Genomic DNA, 17,553 nt, shown 5'->3' with positions numbered 1-17,553 from the left:
TCTTCAAGTGGAGTCGCAAAAACCATCAAGCGCTATGATGAAACTGGCTCTCATGAGGACTGCCACAGGAAAGGAAGACCCAATATAACCTCTGCTGCATAGGATAAGCTCATAAGAGTTACCAGCCTCAGAAATGGCAGCCTAAATAAATGCTTCAGAGTTCAAGTAACAAACATATCTCAATATCAACTGTTCAGAGATTGCGTGAATCAGGCCTTCATGGACTAATTCCTGCAAAGAAACCACTACTAAAGAACACCAATAAAAAGAAGAGGCTTGCTTGGGCCAAGAAACACGAGCAATGGACATTAGACCAGTGGAAATCTGTCCTTTGGTCTGATTAGTCCAAATTTGAGCTTTTTGGTTTCAACCGCTGTGTCTTTGTGAGACGCAGAGTAGGTGAACGGATTATCTCCGCATGTGTGGTTCCCACCGTGAAGCATGGAGGAGGAGGTGTGAGGATGTGGGGGTGCTTTGCTAGTGACACTGTGTCAGTGATTATTTTAGAATTCAAGGCATACTAAACCAGAATGGCTACCACAGCATTCTGCAGCGATACGCCATCCCATCTGGTTTGCACTCAGTGGGAGTATCATTTGTTTTTCAACAGGACAATGACACAACACATCTCCAGGCTGTGTAAGGGATATTTGACCAAGAAGGAGAGTGATGGAGTGCTGCATCAGATGACCTGGCCTTCACAATCACCCGACCTCAACGCAATTGAGATGGTTTGGGATGAGTTGGACCGCAGAGTGAAGGAAAAGCATCCAACAAGCGCTCAGAATACGTGGGAACTCCTTCAAGACTGTTGGAAAAGCATTCCAGGTGAAGTTGGTTGAGAGAATGCCAAGTGTGTGCAAAGCTGTCATCAAGGCAAAGGGTGTTTACTTTGAAGAATCCCAAATATAAAATATATTTTGATTCATTTAACACTTTTTTTGCTTGCTACATGATTCCATATGTGTTATTTCATAGTTGTGATGTCTTCACTATTATTCTACAATGTAGAAAAAAGTAAAAATAGACAAAAACGCTTGAATGACTATATGTGTCCAAACTTTTGATTGGTACTGTTTATTATTTAAATATATAGTTTTGCTTGTTTTGCATGTTATTTTGGCATTAATACGTGTCACATATCAGTTTGAGAATGTAAAAATATAAATAATCATTGAGTTAGTAATGCCATGTACAAATTTTGTCTCTTTTTTGCATTCTTGAGTATGGCAGCTCCAAAATGCAGGTGTTTCAGCCTAGCCCAGTGCTTTGTCTGGTGGTGGGGCAGCCAGCGGAAAATACGGAGCGTAGGGGTTGGTAATGTTAGAGTTACAATAGAAGTGCCCATCCAAGAAAGCTCAAGGTCATTGGCGACAAAGAAAATTACATCAAATCACATTATATCTACCATAGCTTTGATTGGACTGATCATGTCAACATCATACTTTAAAAATCTTGTGAAGTCGACAATCTACTGGCAAATACTTTTCAATCCTTGTCATATGAAGATAAATAATAAAGAGAAATTATAGATTAAATGTATCGGTGTTCATCGGCCATTGGACATTAACATTACACAACAAGTTGGAAATCGCAAATTCAACAATGAGTGGTTTGGCAGGAATCAGTGGCTAACTGCAAGCATAGCAATCACTAGCCTGCTATTCAGGGGAGTGGGTGTCTGGTCCAAGTTCGGGTTTAAGGGTCTCTTTTCCAAGCTTAAAAGGATAAACATTCAACATCGGCCATGCGGTCAATCCAGCATGACTTCTGCCACGCTCAAAACAACTGGAAACTCAGAACTGGTAAATCAAGACAACTTGGAACTCTTGCATCACACTTGCACAGACCCACATGTTCCCACCGTATCCACACCCAATGTTGACAAGGCAGTCAGTTCCGTGAGAGAGAGATCGAGTAAGTGAATTAACAAAGTTTTTGGTGGCAATCAGCTTTGAAATCGGCATATTTTGTGTTTACGGTTTTCATACTATCACAAACCAGTGGAGGCTGCTGAAGGGAGCACGGCTCATAACAATGGCTGGTATTGAGTCAATGGAGTGGTATCAACCACATGGAAACCATGTGTTTGATGTGTTTGGTACCATTGCATTAACTCCATTCCATCCATTATTATGAGCCATCCTCCCTTCAGCAGCCTCCACTGGTTTGTGATAGTATGAAAACCGTAAACAGTAAATAAAATAAGTCCCAAATGGAACGGAAACAGATTGTCATCTGTTGCCCCATGAAATCAGCCAAAACAAGCTCAATTTTTACATTTGACATTTTAGTCATTTAGCAGACGCTCTTATCCAGAGCGACTTAACGCAATCCATGCACACACTCTTATTGAATATGCATTCACCTGTATTGTGGATAGTTCTAGGCTACATCTTGTTTTACCAAATTTGATCAACAGAGATTTACCATTCAAATAAATAGATTGTTTTTACCAAAGTCATATGTATTGTTTGATTGTATAATTGATGAATTAATGCATACATGTCTCTCTGAAAAATGTTCATGATATTGAACTAAAAAGATGCCCAATGATTAAACAGGGCGCTAGCTGAGTTTATCTGTCTGGATCAAGTGTCAATCTGTTACTTTGGCTAATATGCATTCTGTTTTTGCTGTGGTATCGTTTTGGGTATCGTTTTGGTAATGAGTATCGTGATGGTATCGAGTATTGAGATACTAAACCAAGTATCGGGATTCGAAGCCAAAAATTCTGGTATCGTGACAACACTACTATGATCAATGATTGATGTGCTGACTCCTCCATAGACCATTAGGTTTTACTACTCATTGATATACTGTATTCTCACACCAACCAACCATGCTGAATTAGTCAAGAGGCTGCAGTTACTTAGTACACCCACAAGATGTCACACAAGCTATATGAAAATACAGAACTGTTGTATACTGTCATAAATACTGTATATAAAGCATTTGTGACATATACAGTAAAACTCCCTCTCCTCCAATTTTTTTTCAATTAACCCTAAACCTTGGTGTGTAAAGCTTGTCAGGAGGGGAATTCCTCATTATATAATTTCCTCTGAATTATTACCTACTTCCTCTAGCGGGGAGGGCAGCGGTCCACATGGTTAACCAGGCTACTTCCTCTAGTCTCCCTCCTCAACTGAAGAACCTGATGGCAACACACTGTGTGTGTGTGTGTGTGTGTGTGTGTGTGTGTGTGTGGGTGTGTGTGTGTGTGTGTGTGTGTATATGTGTGTGTGTGTGTGTGCGTGCATGCAAGTGTGTGTGTTTGTGTCTCCCTTTTCACCCAAACTTAGAAGGCTTTATTAATGCTTTATTATTAATTGTGCTTTATTAATCAAATTAATCATTGTGGGGCTTGCAAAGCAAAAGCCCCAGCTTCAATCTTCAACATACTTCTTATTCTTCTTACACTGTTTAAGCAAAAAACACCATTCAAATGTTAAGACATGCAGAATGGTCACGCTTGAGTTGTTTTTTTTAAATATTACACTTTTTGTCTTTCTTTTTGTCCTCCATTTCCTTGTATGGGATTTCCTCAAGATTCTAAAAAGCCCCATTGTGCCATCATCACTTCCATCTTCCATTCACTGTAAATGCAATAATGCAACTTTTGACACAAATCAGATACTTTGACCATGTTGCAACAGCTTAGGGAAGAAGTTAAAGCGTTTACATCTTGTCCTACTTCTCTGTTACTCAAATATGGGGTTTGAACCCCAAAAAGGATTCTGATAAAAAGTTACAGCTGATTTAGTAACCACATCAACAAAATGTTCTGTAACTTTTTTGCAGACAGCTGTCACTTTGACCACTGCCCCAACAAGTTAGACAAAAAATTAGAGGGTAGGACATCTTCGTCTACTTCTCTGCTATTCATATCTGTTTACAGAACAAAAATATTTACTACGGAACTTACGATACAGCTGTTTTAGTAACTGCATTACCACTCTTTTTCCAAACTACTGCCGTTTTGACCACTGACCACAAGTCAGACAAAGTCAGACAAAAACATGAGTATAAAATGTTAATCTACTTCTCTGCTTTTCAAAACAGAAGAAATATTAGGAATAGCTTGTATCAATCTGTAGATATAGCTTTTTTAGTTACCCATCAACTGCTCTCTTTCTAGATGCAGCAAGTCATGTCAGAAGCTAGCAGATTAATTATTTAACAATAACAGCTCCAAATTCCAATAAACTACATCGCATTGAAGTTCACTTTCCTTGCTTTGTCCTTAAACACTATCACGAATCTAGCAAATACGTTTTGTGGGTCTATGTGCAGTATTTATTTAGTATTAGCACAAACAAACGGTATGTTAGCATGTTTCTCACACTTGCTTTAGCCACAGTATAAGGGAGCAGTGTTGACAAGGCTACTGTTGCCTAGCAACTGAACCATACAACTACAGACGGCAAGCACACAACTACTGACCACAACTACTGACCACAATTACTGACCACAACTACACAACTACTGACCACAACCACACAGATACTGACCACAACACAACTACTGACCACAACCACACAACTACTGACCACAACTACTAACCATAACCATGCAACTACTGAACACAACTACTGACCACAACCACACAACTGCTGGCCACTCAACTACTGATCACAGCTGCACAACTTCTGACCACAATCACACAACTACTGACCACAACCACACAACTACTTACAACAGAACTACTGACCACAACACAGCTACTGACCACAACCACACAACTACTGACCACAACTACTGACCATAACCACGCAACAACTGACCTCGTCTAGTGACCACAACCACACAACTAGTGAACACAACCACACAACTTCCGACCACAGTCACACAACTACTGACCACAACCACACAACTTCTGACCACACAACTACTGACCAGTCTACTACTGACCACAACTGCATAACTTCTGACCACAACCACACAACAGCTGGCCCCATCTACTGACTACAATCTTGCCCTTGTGACGAACAACTGTATATGTGACAGTTTTTTAAATGACGTTCAAACATTATTATTTGATTTCATCTCTATTAAATGAAGTGGTTTCGCAAGACTTTTATACGCTAATGAGACTGTATTTTACGTTTTAAAATAGGCTCACACGGGAAAAAAAACATTTATGTCCACAACTAAGAATGGACGGACAAGCACTTTCATTTTCTGCTGCCGATGAAAATCGCCAAAATGTCGGAAAGAAAAGAAAAACCAAACTAAAGGAATGGAAGGACAGGCAATGAAAGATATTGAGGCCTTCAGGGAAACCCTATATTAATCGTATGGGGCAAGAAAAACTGGGAAAACTTGTCCAAAACATTTTACATTTACATTTTAATCATTTAGCAGACGCTCTTATCCAGAGCGACTGACAGTAGTGAATACATACATTTCATTAAAAAACATTTCCCCGTACAAAAGAGGTGCGTGGAAGAACCGTATATCAACCAAGCTAGCTTGCTAGCTGGCTAACATAGGTAGCTAGCTAACAACGATTTTTAGTTCTGTTTAACTAGCTGCAGCGAAACATATCAGCTAATAGGCTATACATTAAGAAAGTTGTTGCTAGATTAGTCCGGAGAACGTATAATTTACATCTATCTATCCACCTGATGATTAATGGCTATCGGTAAAATTACACTGTTTCCTGCATAATGGCGAGTGTGTGCCTATAATGTTACGTGCAGAATTTATTGTGTAAAGTTGACGGAGGAGCACAGGTTGCAGCTTGTCATTGTTACTGTTCCTTATGGGTTAATGGACCTGTATAAACGTTACATTGTTTTAGCTTATTTTTCCTTTCTTATTATTATAATATTATTTATGCTAGGCTTGTTAGGGACATGTAGAATTATACAGGCATCAGTTTATTTTTGTACCTTAATGAGATATTAGTGCCTGACTAGCACATGAACGCAGGTCTTTGTGACTGTCAAGAGTGGGATGGCGCCCTAATGAGACCATCATCAAAACTGTCAAGGCTCTTGGTGTAATGTGTTGATTGACAGACACAGACACAGGGACTGAGGTCCTGGTCAGGCAGTAATGATACAATGTTGCAAACCTGGAGAATGTGTGTTTTGTGTAACAAAAAAATACCAATACTAGTAGGAATAGTTAAGTGTGATTCATATACATTTTAGCTGCAAAACTCCAGATGTGGTACACAAACAAAAACAATTAGAAATGATTGATTATCTAAAAATGTGGAATGATGCACATATATGGTTCTTTGTCTGCAGGGCTAGATTAAGCTATAAGATCAACTTTAAAACATTCAGGCAATCCAAACTTCAAGTGTTTTAAAGATATTTATCAACTATAACTATATACAGTTGCATAAATAACCCACCAAGAGTAAACTCGGGACACTAAACCAACTTTTACATGTTCAGGCTATCCTAACTTCAAATTCTTACATTGGTCATTGTCTAAAACAGTAACTCTTGAACCCTTCAATCTAAATACAGCAAACCAACTTTTACATGTTCAGGAAATCCTAACTTCAAATTCTTTAATTGTTTATCGTGTAAAACGATAGAAGTTAGCATAAATTAGCACAATATAACTCACCAACAGTAACTCTTAAACCGTTCAGTCTAGGTACAGCAAACCAACTGTCAAATGTCCAAGCTATTCCAACTTTTCATCTACCTACCTTTTCAAATATAACCAGTCACTACAATTACTACTGCAGACACTATCACTACTGTAGTAACTTGACAAGGAATGCCCACACGCATTTCGATATTACTTTCCTTTACTTTCAACCCAAACCTAAAGGTGTATTGCCAGGTACAAACGGTACAAATATAACAGAACTATATAGCCCACTCAGCCGGTGGTAGAATCACATTGCACAGAACTCACTCTTGGTGATGACATCATCAAAGGGGAAAGGTCAAGGTTAATGCCAATAATAACCATGTAATTATTTATATAGTGTCCACACTATAACACTTCTCCCCCCTCAATTTAAATCCCCCCTGTAAGGAAAACATAAGGTTAACAAGTAAACCACATTAGTGTTTTCTTCTCTTTACTACACCACACTGTAGAACTTCTGCTGGTGTTACCATAAATGTAACCAAAACAACAACAATAAAATGACAGTCCTTATTTCTTTTCAACTAGGTCTGCTGCTCCAAACAAACACTAACACCACGAGTCTCTCAGTCTTAACTACAGAGTTAGTCTTTCAGGAGGCTTGTGACTACGCTGTGATCTGCACAGTACTCCTGGTGTGCTACGAGACACAGGTAAGGCGTGTCCCAGTGGAGCTGGGTCTGAGGGCACAGGAGCGGGTTGGGTGTTTGTGAGAGAATGTCCATCACCCTCTGCTGGAACCACTGAATGCCCCTGTTCCTCAGATGCTGTTTCCTGTGGGATTTCAACTTGTATACTACCACCCACAGCTGTTCCGTCTGAAAACATGGTCTTGTCTTTGTCATAGCGCAGGCGGAGATGGTCCTGGTGTCTGCGCATGACTCGCCCATCAGTCAGTTTGACCACAAAGGAGACGGGACCACTCTGACTCAGAATGATACCTGGTAACCAGCATTGGCTGCTTGTGAAGTTGCGGATGTAGACAGTGTCATTGGGTTTTAACTGTCTCTCCCTCGCGTGGTGGTCATGTCTCTCTTTTTGTTTCTCCTGCTTCCGTTCAACTCGTGCTCTGATGTTCGGACGCAGTAGATCCAGGTGAGCTTTTGGCCTTCTGCCCATTAACATCACCGCTGGAGCCTGTCCTGTTGTTGTTTGTGGCGTGATGCGGTACTGGAACAAGAACCGAGAGAGCTTAGTAGTGATGGTTCCCCCAGTCATCCTTTTGAGCCCCTCTTTCAGTGTCTGCACAGCCCGCTCCGCTAAACCGTTTGAGGCCGGGTGAAACGGGGCGCTGCGGACATGGCGGATCCCGTTTCTCCGCATGAATTCTTGGAACAAGTCACAGGTAAACGTTGTTGCGTTGTCGGACACCAGAGAGTCCGGCAGACCATGGGTTGAAAACACGTGCCGAAGCTTTTCGATGGTTGTGGTCGCTGTGATGTTGCTCATGATGTGCGCCTCCAGCCACTTGGAGTGTGCGTCCACCATGACAAGGAACATGTGACCCATGAAAGGGCCTGCAAAATCTATATGCAGCCTGGACCATGGGTGGTCAGGCCACTCCCACAGATGTAGTGGCGCGGGCGGCGCCATCTTCTGGTTGATCTGGCACTCAGAACATGATTTAACTTTGTCTTCTACCTCCTGATCCATGTTAGGCCACCAGATGTAAGATCTGGCTAAACTTTTCATCCGGGAGGCACCCGGGTGAGCCTCATGGACCTCATCCATGACTTGTGCACGGCCAGGGGGTGGAACAACCACTCTGGACCCCCAGAGTATGCAGCCATCCTGCACACTCAGCTCAGTTTTGCGCTTTGCATAAGGTCTTAGTCCATCATCCTCTATGACAGGAGGCCAACCCTGCATCAGGAATCTTTTCACTTGGGACAGGATAGGATCCACTGTTTGATCTGTTTGGCATTCACAGGTGAGTTTGACAATCTCTCCATTAGGAAAATTGTCTCGGGAGGCACCACAGTTGTGGCAGGCATCTCTGGTAGCGGGAGACGGCTGAGCGCGTCTGCATTTGCATTGTCCTTCCCCGCTCTATACACTATCGTATACTGGTAAGCCGACAGTGTCAGGGCCCAGCGCTGTAACCTTGCTGAAGCCATGGGCGGAATGCATCTTGATTCACTAAAAAGGCTCATCAGTGGTTTGTGGTCAGTGCATATGGTGAAATGACGACCGTAGAGGTACTGATGGAAGCGTTTCACAGCAAAGACTATGGCCAGACCTTCCTTGTCTAACTGTGAATAACCCTTCTCAGCACTTGTCAGCGTACGTGATGCAAATCCAATGGGTCTCTCTGACCCGTCCTCCATCTGATGAGAGAGTACTGCCCCGACGCCATAGGGTGAGGCGTCACATGACAGGATGATCTCTTTGTCTTGGTCAAAATGAACCAGAAGTTGTGCTGATTGTGGTAGTGCTTTCACTTCCTTGAAAGCTTTCTCTTGTGCTGGCCCCCAATTCCATTTACAGTCTTTGTGGAGCAACTGATAAAGTGGAGCCAACACTGTTGACAGCTCAGGGAGGAACTTACCATAGTAGTTCACCATGCCCAGGAACGACCTGAGCTCTGACCCATTCTTGGGGTTTGGAGCATCCTTGATTGCAATGACTTTGTCCTCCACAGGACACAGACCCTGCGCTGTGATCTTGTGACCTAGGTATGTCACACTCTGTGCTTGGAATGTGCACTTGCTACGCTTCAGGCGCAGCCCTGCCTCAGAGAATCTCTTTAACACCTGGTCCAGATGGTGGAGGTGCTCCTCCTCCGTCTCCCCTGTAACCAGGATGTCATCCAGGTACACTGCTACATGAGGGATCCCCTGCAGCAGATTGTCCATTGTCCTCTGGAAAATGGCTGGGCTGGACGCCACTCCGAAAACCAAGCGGTTGTACCTGAACAAGCCTTTGTGCGTGTTGACTGTGACATACTCTTTTGAGTCCTCATCCAGGAGGAGCTGTTGGTAGGCGTGACTCATGTCAAGCTTTGAGAACGTCTTGCCTCCTGCCAGTGTCGCGAACAAGTCCTCCACCCGTGGCAGCGGGTAAGCGTCTAGCTTAGAGGCCCTGTTGATGGTGAGTTTGTAGTCCCCACATATACGCACCGTGCCGTCACTTTTCAGAACGGGAACGATAGGAGCTGCCCAGCGGGAGAACTGAACGGGAGTAATGACGTTTGCTTCCTGCAGCCGCTCCAACTCTTCTTCCACTTTCTTTTTCATGGCGTAAGGCACTGTCCTGGGCTTGAAAAAGCGAGGCTCAGCCTGAGTATCCACGAACAGCTTAACTGCAATGCCCTGCAGTGTGCCCAGTTCATCTTTGAAAATCTCTGGGTATTTTTGAATGACATCCTCAGTCACTCGGGTGTGTTTTATCTCACCCCAGCTCAGTTGTATTTTGTTTAGCCAGTCACGCCCTAGTAAACTAGGCCCATTCCCTTTCACCACCAGGAGCCGTGCTCTCGCTTCCTGGCTGTTGTATGCAATGTCCACTTCTAGAGCCCCAAGCAATGGTATGGTCTCCCCGGTATACGTACGCAGTCTGATCCCTGCAGGTGTGAGGGCAGAAACCTGTCTTGAGCCCCATTTTTGTTTGTAGGTCTCCTCACTTATGACAGAGGCAGAGGCCCCCGTGTCAACCTCCATCCTCATCTGCTTTCCATCTACCTCCACTGTAGCATAGATAGGCTCTGCGCGCGGCTCCCTCACATTAAACATGTTGTAGGAACAATGCTCTTCCTCCTCCTCTGTGCTCTCTAGGTGGTGCGCTGCTGACTGAGGCTTTGGTGCTGTGAACTTGCCCAGCCCAGTCCGCCCACCCTCTGGCTTGCTCCTAGGACGCCTGCATTTTTTTGCTAAATGTCCCTTTTTGTTGCAATTGTGACAGACAGTCTCCATGAACTTACAGTTGTTACCATAATGTGTCCCTCCACATCTGAAACATTCCACTGCTTTTCCCCTTTTTCCTGCCACCTCTTTTGTCACCTGATGCACTGCACAACTTTCACTGTTGGCCTTTTGAATAATTTTCACATTACTAGCGGCCATCTCCATCCCTTGAGATAGTTCCAATGCCCTCTTGAAAGTCAGTGTGGCTTCCCCCAGCAACCGGCGCTGTATGCTGTCCTCATTAATGCCACAGACTAATCTGTCACGGAGCATGTCCTCTAACATAGCCCTGTTTTCCGAAAATGGCAGTTAAACTTGGACCTCTGGACAATCACTGAAGGCTTTGGATTGTGGTGAGTCTGAACGAGAGCAACTAGATCCCCAAAAGGAATTTCTCCCGGTCTCCGTGGTGTAGCCAAATTCCTCATTAGCTTGTAGGTTTTAGCCCCACACACACTCAAGAGAATAGAGCGCTGTTTAGCCTCATCTATGATTCCATTTGCCAAGAAAAAGTGTCCCAACCTTTCCACATATTCCGTCCAGTCTTCGTTCTCTTCCACAAACTCAGTGATAGTCCCAAACATTGCCATTATAACGCCAACTTGTCCTTGATCCTCATTAGCGATTTGCACTTGCTGCTGATTGTCCCCGTCGGCGTTTCCGTCCAGTGGCACCTGCTCTCCGTCGCTCATTAAGCTAGCTAGCTAACTCGCCCTGTACAAGTTGATAAAGTTTTATCTTCGTCGCCAAAAAGGTGTAGTAACTTGACAAGGAATGCCCACACGCATTTCGATATTACTTTCCTTTACTTTCAACCCAAACCTAAAGGTGTATTGCCAGGTACAAACGGTACAAATATAACAGAACTATATAGCCCACTCAGCCGGTGGTAGAATCACATTGCACAGAACTCACTCTTGGTGATGACATCATAAAAGGGGAAAGGTCAAGGTTAATGCCAATAATAACCATGTAATTATTTATATAGTGTCCACACTATAACAACTACTATAATGTTTTTCAAAACCATACATACTTTAGAACTGCTTTGCTTTAAATAGTAAAGTATAACTTTTGAAACTTCTATCACTACTACAAAATATGTTTAAAGCGTTAAAGCAAGTCCCATCAATTGTACTTCATGTACAATTACCATCTAGTTATTATTATTATTATTACCTGATGAACTTGTCGAAGACGGCAGCACACTCAGCGGTCTCCAGGAGGACCAGGGTGGTGCCATTACGGCTGAGCAGCAGTTCCTCGAACACAGGGCTCTGCAGGGACAGCATCAGGGAGTGGGCCTGGATCACCTTTACCTGCTCTGCTCCCACTGTCTGGAAGAAGAGGAGGAGGAGGTAGAGAAGAAGATGATTTTTTTTAAAGTCACAGACACTGCAATTTGTCACTTTCCTTTATCCTCCCAAGACACATACATAAATACACAGAGAGGTTCAAGTACAGTGTCAGCCACCAGATTTTTCCCAGTAAGACCCAGGATTTAAACCGGTAACCCTCCTGTCTCTGGTCCGCCTCTTTAACTCTCTAGGCTAGTTTCCTACCTGCACCCTGAGGGCCACATCGCTGCCGTTCCCCTGAGCCAGCAGGGCCTCCAGACGCTGCACCAGGGCCAGGGAGTGGCTGATGGTGTCCCCGCCACCATTCTGGATCTCATCAGCTTTCATTATGCCTAGAATAGGAAGTTTTAGGTTTTAAAGGGCAATGACGTTCTATGGTTTAACTTTTTGTTGCTACGAAACCAAAACATTTACCGTATTCACATGCAGACACTGGTATGATGCTGGAGATAATTAATATGAGGTTCGAAAAGTGGTGTATTTGCCCTTTAGCAAGGGCACAGACGCAGGAGATGGCCTGGGCCCCCTCACCATGGATAGGGAAAAGAGAAGGAGGGGGAAGGGATGGTCGTTAAATAAAGAAATGGGACAAAGCCCAATCTATGCCCCCTCAACCTTCACCATGACTATTGGGAGTAGGGGGTAGAGTCCCAATCCATGGGATCAATCATCACAGTAGGTCAGTTTTAATTCAACTTTGATTAATGTGCAGCTAATGTAGGCTGTGATACATGCCCTGACAAGATTCAAATGGGACTCAGAGACTGTATATTATTTGAATTGAGGATCTATTTTAGCATATATTAATTTGTCAGAGGCAGTTCCTCTTTTTCTGTTGGTCAAACTTCCTTTTCCGGAAGAAAGGGGAACAAGAAACATGAGTTACTTTTGTGTAAATTTACACTTTAACTTAATGTTTCCAGAAATCTCAACCAGTACTGATTCACACAAGCATGAGGATGACAGTGTAAATTACTATAAGACTGCACAAATTGTTGAAAACCGGAATGGGCAATTGGCAGCCGCCCTTTTGCAGGCCCGTGGATCAATTTCCCAAAACTCAGTCGGGGTCTCAACTTATTGTTGATAGTTAGAATGGTACAATCCACAAGGTGCAATTTCGAAATTTGGTTGTGCATCAGCAGTTTTTCTCTTGTTATGCCAGTCACTGACATTCAAGTTTCAAGTTTTATTAGTCGTATGTACAGGATACACATGGTATACACCGCCCACCGAAATGCTTACTTGCAGGTTCCTTCTGGACAATGCAACAACAATAAGAAATAATAAAATATAACAATACGAACATAAAGTAAATGGCTCAGTAAAATAGATTAAACATTTTATAGTACAATATTTACACTTGTTTTGGGGAAGGGGGAATTGGGGGCAAGTGTTGAAATTGTGCATTATTTAGCAATCGCAATAAGAGTCTGGTAGCAGCAGTTGTGATGTGTGTGTAGCATGAATATATGTGTGTGTGTGGATGAGTGTATGTCTGTGTGTGCGTGAGTTAGTGCATGTGTGCTAAGGTGCAGAGAGTCAGTGCAGGTGGTCAGTCCAATTCAAGTGTTAAGCACGCTGATGGCTTGTAGATACCAACAGGCTCAGAGACAGTTTCTATCAGATCTCATGAAGTAGTTGTTTCCCTTGCTCTGCAAGGGCCGTGGCTTTTGTGGAGCGATAGGTAACAATGCTTCGTGGGAGGCAGTTGTTGATGTGTGCAGAGGGTCCCTGGTTTGAGCCCAGGTAGGGGCGAAGAGAGGGACGGAAGCAAAACTGTTACATTGATGCTGTTGACGTGGATCACTGGTTGCTGCGGAAATGGAGGAGGTCAAAAGGGAGGTGAGTGTAACCGGTGTGAAATGGCTAGCTAGATAGGGGGGTGTGAGCTAATAGCGTTTCAATCGGTGACGTCACTCGCTCTGAGACCTTGAAGTAGTTGTTTCCCTTGCTCTGCAAGGGCTGCAGCTTTTGTGGAGCGATGGGTAACAATGCTTCGTGGGTGTCAGTTGATGATATGTGTAGAGGGCTCCTGGTTCAAGCCCAGGTAGGGGCGAAGACAGGGATGGAAACAATATTGTTACACTGGCACCACAATGCCAGTTCACTTACCTCCTCCCTATACAGTAGTCTGACTCTTCATTGTTGGTTATCAGGCCTACAACCATGGTGTCAGCAGCAAACTTGATGATGGAGTTGGTGTCATGCAAACAACGCAGTCGTGGGTGAACAGGGAGTACAGCAGAGGGCTGAGGACACACCCCTGTGTTAAGAGTCAGTGTGGAGGAGGGGTTGTTGCCAATCCTCACAGCCTGTGGTCTGCCCATCAGAAAGTCCAGAATCCGGTTGCAGAGGGTGGTCTCCAGAACCAGGGCTCTGAGCTTGGTGTCGAGCTTGGAGGGAACAATAGTGTTGAATGCTGAACTGGATTCAATGAACATCATTCTCACACAGATGTGTTACGGCTGTGTGAATAGCGATGGAAATGGCATCTTCTGTGGATCTGTTGGAGCGGTAGGCAAATTGGAGTAGGTCAAGTGTGCATAGCATAGCATATGTTTCTTAGAGCTTGGTGAGAGCTTGGTGGTCCTATGGTTATTTTGCATACAACTTTCCCATAACTTTCTGGGAATTGAGCAGGATACCCAGCTAGCGCTTAAGAAACAACGTTCTTCCGTGGGTATTTCAGTACTTCGGCATAACGTTTTGTGCAGGTTTCCTCATGGTTCTATTTAAAGTCATGTTCTCAGAACTTCAAGATAACGTTACATAAAAACCACAAGAAAACATTAGTAACGTTCAAAGAACGTTTTAAGAATATTATTCTGGCGGCACAGTGGACTAAATCCATGGATAGCGAACAGAAATTATTGGTCTTTATCAATAAAACGTCACAATACGGTACGGAGTGTTCGATTTGGCTGCTGGGGGGCAGCTTCGCTAAAACATTGACAACTAGCTACATGCAGTATTCAAGGGATTGTTAAATAAATGTTAGCTATAACTATTTGGTTTTAATATCATCACCTCATGAAGAGCATAGTCTACACATTTCCAATTATTCCACATTTAGCTCTATCATCAGAGTTATACAGCTAGTAACTGTTTAGCTCTATCATCAGAGTTACAGCGAGTAACTGTTTAGCTCTATCATCAGAGTTACAGCAAGTAACTGTTTAGCTCTGTCATCAGAGTTACACAGGTAGTAACTGTTTATCTCTATCATCAGAGTTATACAGTAAGTAACTGTTTAGCTCTATCATCAGAGTTACAGCAAGTAACTGTTTAGCTCTGTCATCAGAGTTATACAGCTAGTAACTGTTTATCTCTATCATCAGAGTTACAGCAAGTAACTGTTTAGCTCTATCATCAGAGTTACAGCAAGTAACTGTTTAGCTCTGTCATCAGTTATACAGCAAGTAACTGTTTAGCTCTGTCATCAGAGTTATACAGCAAGTAACTGTTTATCTCTATCATCAGAGTTATACAGCTAGTAACTGTTTATCTCTGTCATCAGAGTTATACAGCTAGTAACTGTTTATCTCTATCATCAGAGTTATACAGCTAGTAACTGTTTAGCTCTATCATCAGAGTTACAGCAAGTAACTATTTAGCTCTAATCATCAGAGTTATACAGCAAGTAACCGTTTAGCTCTATCATCAGAGTTACAGCAAGTAACTGTTTAGCTCTATCATCAGAGTTACAGCAAGTAACTGTTTAGCTCTGTCATCAGAGTTATACAGGTAGTAACTGTTTATCTCTATCATCAGAGTTACAGCAAGTAACTGTTTAGCTCTATTATCAGAGTTACAGCAAGTAACTGTTTAGCTCTATCATCAGAGTTATACAGCAAGTAACTGTTTAGCTCTGTCATCAGAGGTATACAGCAAGTAACTGTTTAGCTCTGTCATCAGAGTTACATCAATTGATCAGTAAACATCAATTGATCATGTAATTTCAGATACGTGAGGGTAGCCTATTCATTTGGCATGTTATTTGGCTTGCTTCATCAGAAATTAGGCTTTTGGAAAGAGCTTGACATTGGCAAGTCCTGGTAAAGTTGTCTGTCGGACTACTGTCATCATCACTATAGACGGCAAGCAAATCAAACAATATTTGTTAGCTAGCCAATTTGACGTGGTCAATCAATCAATGTAGCCAATCATGTCTGTCAGCAGCAATCTTGGAAAACTCTTAAAAACAATGTTGAAAAGGGGATGTTAGCTAACGCCGCTAGGTAGGCTTAAATTGGTCAGTGAAAAAATTACATTCGGTCTACTTAATATATGTTTAGCCAACTGTACAAAGTTTCTACTGGTAGCTTACAAAGTAAACATTATTAGCAAATGTGCCCTTCTGATGCTTGACAGGCAGAGCCCACAAAGGATGGAAAATTACCTAAACCACTCATACTTGTCAGTTATAGTTAAACTTTATTTTATATCACTCAAATATCTAATTAATGGTGGCCAATATTGAGAGATATCGTGTGGCTACCCTTACGTATCTGAAATTACATGATCAATTGATGTTTACAGATCATTAAACGCATGCAGTTACTTTCTGTATAACTCGGACGATGGAGCCAAATGTGCACAATTGTTTTACATGGAACAGTCAGACATCTGTAGTTCTGACTACGCTCTTTAAGATGTGACGATACTACAGTAAATAGTTAACATGTATTTAACAATCCCTTGAAAACGGCACCTAGTTATCAATGGTTTTAGCGGAGCTTAGGGTTTCCCTGCCCCCCAGCAGGCAAATCGAACGCTCTGCACCTTATAGGGACATTTTATTGATAACAACCTATAGGTTTGCATCTCACTGATGCTGTGTCACAATAAAAAAGACATCTGTTTTTTGATGATTAATGCCCAAGGAAATTAATTTCCATGTGTCCTATCTGTACTTGGAGTTCAAAAAAGTTAACTCAAAATAAGCCAGCAGTGTTATTAAAATTCTTATTGAAACATTCAATGAAAGTTTTTAATACCGCACTGGAAAACGTTCTCAAAATCAGAGTTAAACTTTCTCTGAACCGGCAACCTAAAAATACATTCCCACAACTTCCAAGGAGCCAAATGTGCTAGCTTGGTAGGGTTGCTGTCATCCCACCCAGCAAGGTGCGTTGTCACTGGGGTCAGACAGACAGTGCTGGTGTTGGGTGGCCTTACCTCCAGTGACGGAGCCGGTGTGGAGACAGAGATACAACAGCAGCGTGCTGATCAGGTTGGTCTGGGCCAGGGGCCCTCTGGGTCTGAGAAGGGCAGCAGGCATCTCTCCTTCTTTTCCTCTTCTCTTACAGAAAGTACTTTTCCTCTGTCTCACTCGTCTCCCTTTCTCCTCTCACTCTCTCTACCTCCCCCTCTTTGTCTATTCTCCTCTTCTTCTCTTTCTCCTCAATATCCCCTTCTCTGTCTCTCTCTTCTCCCCTTCTTAGCTGGGGTTGTGGTATCCTATGGCTGTCCTGCTCCGTCGGTCGGTCTGGCCTGATGCTGAAAGAGGAAAGAGGGGTCTGTATGTGGGACACTGGCTCTTCTAGGTCTGTAGACTTTGGCACACATCCGCTAGTTCTAGACCACAGGATTCTGCACATGCACAGATACAATAGAACCATCCATCGATTGGTGGAATGAATCTGTCTCCAGCCCGCCCGGGTAGG

General features: G+C 43.0%; 1 protein-coding gene across 1 annotated transcript in view; it reads right to left on the bottom strand.

Annotated features, from left to right (window-relative positions):
* btbd17a (BTB (POZ) domain containing 17a) overlaps nt 1-17,222 on the bottom strand; it is a 31,780-nt gene extending 14,558 nt beyond the window's left edge. The window contains exons 1-3 of the mRNA XM_029699035.1: nt 17,066-17,222; nt 12,089-12,216; nt 11,706-11,863 (exon numbers count right to left, since the gene is read on the bottom strand). Of these exons, the coding sequence (XP_029554895.1) occupies nt 11,706-11,863; nt 12,089-12,216; nt 17,066-17,168 (389 nt within the window). The 5' untranslated portion in view covers nt 17,169-17,222. The remainder of the gene's footprint in view (nt 1-11,705; nt 11,864-12,088; nt 12,217-17,065) is intronic.
* Nucleotides 17,223-17,553: the final 331 nt, after the last annotated feature.

The sequence above is a fragment of the Salmo trutta genome, chromosome 18 (assembly GCF_901001165.1).
Source record: "Salmo trutta chromosome 18, fSalTru1.1, whole genome shotgun sequence".
Classification (NCBI taxonomy): Eukaryota; Metazoa; Chordata; class Actinopteri; order Salmoniformes; family Salmonidae; genus Salmo; species Salmo trutta.
The sequence above is the reverse complement of the archived record's forward strand: the minus strand, read 5'-3'. Positions and strand labels throughout refer to the sequence as shown.